This window comes from Corvus brachyrhynchos, unplaced genomic scaffold, assembly GCF_000691975.1.
Source record: "Corvus brachyrhynchos isolate BGI_N302 unplaced genomic scaffold, ASM69197v1 scaffold351, whole genome shotgun sequence".
Lineage (NCBI taxonomy): Eukaryota > Metazoa > Chordata > Aves > Passeriformes > Corvidae > Corvus > Corvus brachyrhynchos.
Window position 1 is genome coordinate 703,157 of NW_008236203.1, and position 6,702 is coordinate 709,858.

The 6,702-nt window shown below is 57.8% G+C and overlaps 1 protein-coding gene across 1 annotated transcript in view; it reads right to left on the reverse strand.

Moving 5' to 3' along the window:
* Positions 1-286: 286 nt before the first annotated feature.
* LOC108448467 overlaps positions 287-6,702 on the reverse strand; it is a 19,981-nt gene continuing 13,565 nt past the window's right edge. The window contains exons 2-10 of the mRNA XM_017741410.1: positions 4,746-5,260; positions 3,324-3,593; positions 2,755-2,871; positions 2,453-2,554; positions 1,896-2,018; positions 1,604-1,696; positions 1,238-1,330; positions 979-1,036; positions 287-448 (exon numbers count right to left, since the gene is read on the reverse strand). Of these exons, the coding sequence (XP_017596899.1) occupies positions 400-448; positions 979-1,036; positions 1,238-1,330; positions 1,604-1,696; positions 1,896-2,018; positions 2,453-2,554; positions 2,755-2,871; positions 3,324-3,593; positions 4,746-5,217 (1,377 nt within the window). The 5' untranslated portion in view covers positions 5,218-5,260 and the 3' untranslated portion in view covers positions 287-399. The remainder of the gene's footprint in view (positions 449-978; positions 1,037-1,237; positions 1,331-1,603; positions 1,697-1,895; positions 2,019-2,452; positions 2,555-2,754; positions 2,872-3,323; positions 3,594-4,745; positions 5,261-6,702) is intronic.

A 6,702-nucleotide genomic window follows, 5' to 3' on the forward strand; every position in this document is an offset into this window, starting at 1 on the left:
GCACCCAAATCCTGGCCCCATACTAAAGGGGACAGGCAGCAGATGGATTTAGGGGAAGAGCACCCCAAAACATGCCTTGAAATATCTGCCCGGGGAGCCGTGGAAGGAGGGGGAGGGTGCCTTGGGTTATCCACAAACATTAAATAAAGATAAACCAGTGAAACTCCTGCAGCTGCTGCTAAAGGGGCTTCAGGCCTTGGTTTTCCAGAGAAAGAAAGGGGAAATGTGCATTTGGCCTCCCCTGGGTCTGTTTTAATTAAAAAAAAAAGGCAGAATCAGGTTAATTTCATGGACATTTATTACAAGGATCATAGAGGAACCAAAACTGAGAGCCCTGAGCCCACTCAACCTGGGGAAAGGCTTGGGCTGGCTCAGCCAAGGGAGAACCAGCCCGATGGATCAGCTGGGAACGGGGTCCTTGGTGCCTGGCTGGGACATTTCGAAGGAGCTGGAAGGAAGAGGAGGGGGGACAGGCTGAGCATCAAAATCCTTCCCTGTGAGGGTGGGCAGGCCCTGGCACAGGGTGCCCAGAGCAGCTGGGGCTGCCCCTGGATCCCTGGCAGTGCCCAAGGTCAGGCTGGACATTGGGGCTGGGAGCAGCCTGGGACAGTGGGAGGTGTCCCTGCCATGGCAGGGGGTGGAACTGGATAATCTTAGAGTTCCCTTTCCACCCAAACCATTCTGTTAATCCATGAATCCAGGAGGAATTAAGGCTTGAAAGCTTCGGGCTGAGGTTGTAAGGGGGAGCTTTGAGTGGGGTCTCAAGGGCTTTGCTGGATGGGGACCCCACCAGAGTGTCCCCCTGAACCCAGCATGAACCCAGGGGCTGCCAGGCAGTGCTGGGCTGAATCTTCCTTGGGGTCTGGGTCTTACACCAAAACACAGGGTGGTTTCTGTGTCCTGCCTCTTTCACTTCAAGATGTACAAATTCATGTGGAAAATAGGGATTTATGTGGAAAATAGGAACAAAGGATCTACCTGACTTTGTCCGTCCAACAGACGTCACGGTCCTTCCGCCAGCCCTGCGTGGTGTGATCTGTGAAGGACAAATCTGTTCCAGATCAGGAGAAGGTGTGAGACGCACCAAGGACGGGGTGCTGTGCTTGGGGTACCGGGGGAGGGAAACGGTCAGTGAGGCCCATTGGCCATGAGGGCTTCCAAAAGCCAAATAAAACACTTCTGCTGGATGGTGTGGGGACCCGGAGGCATTGGGAAGAGGATGAAGGAGCAGACTTACAGCAGAGGCCGATGGCGAGGGGGGGGAGGGCCGACACGGCCGCTGTGCTGACCACCAGGATGGTCACGTTCATGAGCTCGGCGCATCCTTCTTCTGCCACCGGAGAAAACAGGAGCCAGCACAGAGCAGAGGGAGGGGAAGGAGGAAGGTGAGTTACCACCATGAAAACACACACACACAAAATAGAAAATAAAATAGATGGAGGATGTTGAAACTGAATTTCGCTCCTGCCAAGATTTCACTTCCCCGAAAATCCCGGTTTGTTGGGTTGGTTTTTTGACGTTCATCTCCAACAGCCGAATTGAAGGGACGTGGGGATGACACGAGCTGTGGCCTCGGGGCAGCCCCTGGGGGATCTCTGCTCACCATGGCGGTGGTAGATGTTCTTGATGAGGAAGGTGGTGGTCAGCACCACGGTCACCACGGCCCCCGGCGCGGCGTAGCCCATGGTGCGCTGTGCTGCAGAGGGAGACGGGAAAAGGGATGTGGAGGAGCGTCCCAGGGTGCGGGTGGGGGGCTGGCCTCACCCAGGCTCTGCTGTGGGATCCACCAGCCTGAGTCAGCACAGGAGTTCTCATTTTAAAAAGTCAGGGATGATGTTTGGGGCAGAATAACCCCCCTTGGACCAGTTTGGGCCATCCTTGGTGGAGCCGCTCACCCTTTTTGCTCTTCAGATGGTTGAAATCCGTGGGCTGGAAAATGACGGTGGTGGCCACCAGGAAGGTGACCACGGTGAGATAGCTCAGGGCGATCTCGGGCAGGATGACAGCAACAGAAGGGCCTGAAAGACAACGGGGCGAGGCAGAGACCCCGATGTTACACTGTCACCCCCGTCATCACCTGGTAACCCCGCACTACATCCCTCCCCACCCTCCTCTGACTCCCAGCCTTTCCTTGCAAGCGGCCTCTCCATTCTCTGATCATTTTACTGTCCTTGGGACTCATCCTGGGAACAGGCTCGGGGAAAAGGGGAATAACTGCATCAATTGTCCAGGGGGTGTGTAATGCACTTGGTGGCGCAGGCTCCCCCCGACCTGGAGATCACACCTGGAGATCACACCTGGATCACGAATTGCTCTGCAGGGGTCAATCACCCCACACTCCACGGCCTGACTCCCCTGTCCCCCCTGCCTCCCTCTCTGGGCCCCACCGGACTCTGCATCTCCCACGGGGTCTGTCCCCCCTCCCTCCAGACCGCCCCGCAGCCCCTCTGACCTTCCTGCCACATCCAGAGGATGCCGGCGGTGCCATCCAGGATGCAGGCGATGCACACCAGCCCGCAGGTGTAGGAGCTGAGCCACCTCCAGAGCTCCCCCCCTAAAACCCAGGGCAGAGCGGGGTGAGCGCTGTGACCTCCGGGAACCCCGTGCCAGCCACCAGCCCCTCCTCAGGGTGGGGCGCAGCCCGTGCCCACCCCGATGCTGTGGGGTATCCCAGGACCTGGGGGTTCCCTCAGCAACGCTCTTTGCTCTCCCCCACCAGACAAGGGAAAGGGGGTACCGCTGCCCCCAACTCACTTATCCTGAGCTTTTCGGACTGGCAAACGGGAATAATTAATCCCCAGGCCGAGACAACAGCGAAGACCACAGCGACCACCGCAATCCTCAGGGTGTCCTTCAGGAGACGGGAGAGACCTGGGAAAGAGCGACCCCGAGGGACAGGACACGGGACATCAGCAGGACCAGCACCACCGGCTCTGGTGGCCGCAGGCATCCTCCATCACCTCAGGGATGCTCCGTTTATCTCCCAGCTGGTGGCCAAATACCCTTCATGAAACGTCCAGCCTGGGGTGGGTGCTCCCCACAGGCTTCCCGGCCGCCCTCCCACCCGTGTCCTGCTCACATCACCTTGGCCAAGGGCCATCATTTTGGAGCTGCTCCCAGAGGGAACGGCCGATCTCCTGCCAAGGACTGTGCCTGGGTGGGATCAGGGACTGGGAATGGCTGCGGATCATCCCACGATGGGCAGCTCCTGTCCACAGCGTGTGGGCACCACCCCCCGGGGAAGGAGGCTGAGGGAGGGGATGGAACCCCTGAGGCATCCCCAGGGAAGGGTGGGGGGCAGGAGGAGCAGTGGGAGGTGAGACCTTCAATGGTGACGTTCAGGGAGCTCTCCTGCCAGCTTATCCCGTTGCTGGCGTTGCAGGAGTAGGAGCCGCAGTCCGACCTCTGGGCTGGCCTCAGGTACAGAACGCTGCGACTGCTGGAGAGCCGGGAAACTCTGGCTGGGGGAAGTGGCTGCCCATCCTTCTTCCAGGTGATGTTGTCCACTCTGCCCTCTGCCACCTCACAGACAATCTTGCCAGTGGCCCGAGCCAGGAGACCACTGGTCCAGAGCTGAGGGCGGGACACGGACCCTGGAAAGGGAACAGAGGCCCCAGCACTTCTCTCAGACACAGAACCACAAAATGGTTTGGGGTGTGAGGGACCTTAAAGCTCATCCCATACCACTCCTGCCCTGGGAAGGGACACCTTCCCCTATCCCAGGCTGCTCCAAGCCCCAGTGTCCAGCCTGGCCTTGGGCACTGCCAGGGATCCAGGGGCAGCCACAGCTTCTCTGGGCACCCTGTGCCAGTGAACGTGACCTGGAGCATCCCTGATGGGCCCGTGGGCTGCAACTGCCACCACAGCATTTCCCTGGGGAAGTCCATCCTGCTGCTGCACTTTGCAGGACTGGTTTTTTTCCAGTTGAATCACTGCTTTTAATGGATGTGGGTAAATACGGAGCGTTTCAAAATGCGTCAGGAAATGAGAAAATAGCAGGGAAGGCAGCAGATCCCACTTGGATTGCGTGTGGTTGGAGGGAGAGGTGGGTGGTGAAGGGCTGCGGTGGCATTATGGCCATGGAGCGATCAGTGAGAGGCTGGATAAGCCGGAGCAAATGAAGGGAATTGCTGGGAGCAGTGCTGAGGAGGGACTTCTGAGCCCTTTCAAGTGCCTCTTATCTCTGTGGTGGCAGCTGGCGCCTGCAGAGGGCAAGGGGGACAGCCTGGGCTGAGGGGTGGTGGCTTCTCCAGAAACCTCAGCTCCGCTGGCTCTGCCAGGTGTCCCCTGGCAAAGGGCTCGGGGGAGGAACCCTGCAGGTGGCAGAGTCACAGCAGCCCACCAGTCCCTCCCTTATCCCGCTGGTCCCTCCGTGCTCCCACCAGTTCTTCCATCCTGTTACTAGTCCCTCCATTGTCCCTTTATCCTCCCATCAGTCCCTCCAGCCCTGCACTGAAGTGTGGAAAATGGGAGGGGATTGCCTTTCCAGGATGGAACTTGTCCCTCTGTCCCAGCCAGGCCCTTGGAAAGTCTCACTGGGCAGCACATCCAGATCTGCTCCCCTAGGACGGGTTGGGAACCTCTTTCCAGGGTCTCCACACAGGACAGGTGCAAACACGCTCAGGACTGGCCCATCAGCCCTGGCTCAAATCCCTTCTCCAACCCCCCTGGTCTGGCTCCTGGTCCCTGTGCAAATTCTGCTTGGATCCATCGCCCCACTCCTCCCTCCCAGCGCCAGCACTCACGGAGGACTTCCAGCTGGATTTCCCGGCTCTTCCTGTCTCCTGTGCTGACAGTCACTCTGTAGGTGCCACTGTCGCTTTCCTGGACATCCTCCAGCGTGAGTGACCCATTGGATGGATGGAAAGCGGCTCGTCCTGCGTAGGGGGCGAGGATGGCGGGGGGGTGAGCCCCGCCACGGTGCTGCAGGATGGTGTGGGAGCTGCTGCCACTGCGGAATTCCCACTGCATGGAATCGCTGTGGGTGACGTTGTCCAGCCCAGGGAGCAGCACGGAGGATCCCACCGCAGCCGTGGCTCTCTGCTGGGGAGGTTCCGCTGCCTCCAGAGCCGGAGGGAACGGCACCAGCAGCCCTGGAGGGAGGAGAGGGGTGGGGATGGGGCTGGGAGAAACTGCTCCGAGGAAAGGTGTCCCTTTGGTGGAATGAGCTTCTCCTACCTGGGTTTTTGTCATACTGACCTGATATCCAGGGCTCATTCCCAATGCATAGAGCCCTGGAATGGTTTGGGTTGGAAGGGAACTCAAAGCCCGTCTCATTCCAACTCTGCCACCCACAGTGACACCTTCCCCTAGACCAGGCTGCTCCAAGCCCTGTTCAGCCTGCCTTTGAACACTGCCAGGGGTGGGACAGCCACAAAACTCCTGGTCTTGTTTGGGGCTGAATGTGTCCACATGCTCCCAGCAGTGCAGGATGCAGCCATCTTCCCGAAATTTCTGGGCTTGTCACGACTGGGGCTCTAAGAGCTGCTCAAGGACTTTAGGGGGAGCTGCTGTGGGGAGGTCACAGCTCCCAGAGCCCCATCCCCAGTAAAGAGGATTCCAGGAAAGAGGAGAGGGGCAGGAAGGGGCAGAGGGAGGGGGAGAGCTCCCAGCTCCTGTGGCTCTGGAGCCGGGCAGGGTGGCCCAGGGATCCTCACAGGCTGTGTTTGCTCTCGGCCCTGTCTCTCAGCTCCTGCCCTGATAAGCACCTGTTCCCCTGCATTCCCACTGCACCTGCCAGGCAAACGGCCCTGGAAACTCCTGCTGCTCCCACAGGGAATGGTGCAGCACAGGTGGGAAGGAAAAGAAGTGGGACAATCCAGGTGAATCAAGTTCATCGGGAGATTTTAATTTCTCTCACTTATAACCTCAAAAGGCAGGTGTTTTCATGCCTGCCTGCCCCCAAAGTGTAGATGTGGAGGAAGAAAATACAATTTAATTACTAAAAAGTCTCTTTCTCTGAAAAATTTCCTTTTTTTCTGCTGAGAAAACACTATTTCTAGAGAACAGAACCATGAGCTGAAGGAAAGAGGAAAACACTCAATCTTTTACAGCTGCAATGGCCAAAACTCATCCTACAGACACTGAGAGCTCCCTGACACCATCCCAAAACCAAGCTGTGGGGTACTGGGCTTCCTTTCTATTTTAGATGCTCATCCTGAAAACCTCTGTCCATTTGGATCCAGCACAGGCTGCCCAGAGCAGCTGTGGCTGCTCCATCCCTGGAAATGTCCAAGGCGAGGTTGGGCAGGGCTTGGTACAACCTGGGGGTGGAATGAGATGAGCTGCAAGGTCCTTTTCCACCCAAACCCTCCTGTCATTCCACGGTTTGTGTTTCAAGGCAGCCAGTGCCTATTGAAGGAGCACAGTGAAAATGCTCACACGAGTTTGACTGCAGTAAAGTTTGTGGCTTTAAAAACATCACGTATCTTTACATACATATTTTTGACACAAACACACGTGCTAACACATATCCCTCTATTTCTGTGTCAGCACACCCATCAGCCCCACCACAAATCTGGCTGCAGCAGACTTTTATCCCCGGAGCTGTGCCTGGCTCTTCCTCCTCCTCTCCCCCTGGACAAACGCACCTTTGCCTTCCACCTTAAGCCTTTTACCCACCTAAAGAGTCTGGCCCAGAGCTCCCCACGCTCGGCTCCGAAGGGGTTTGGAAGAGGCGAGGACCCGGCGTGGAGCCCCGGG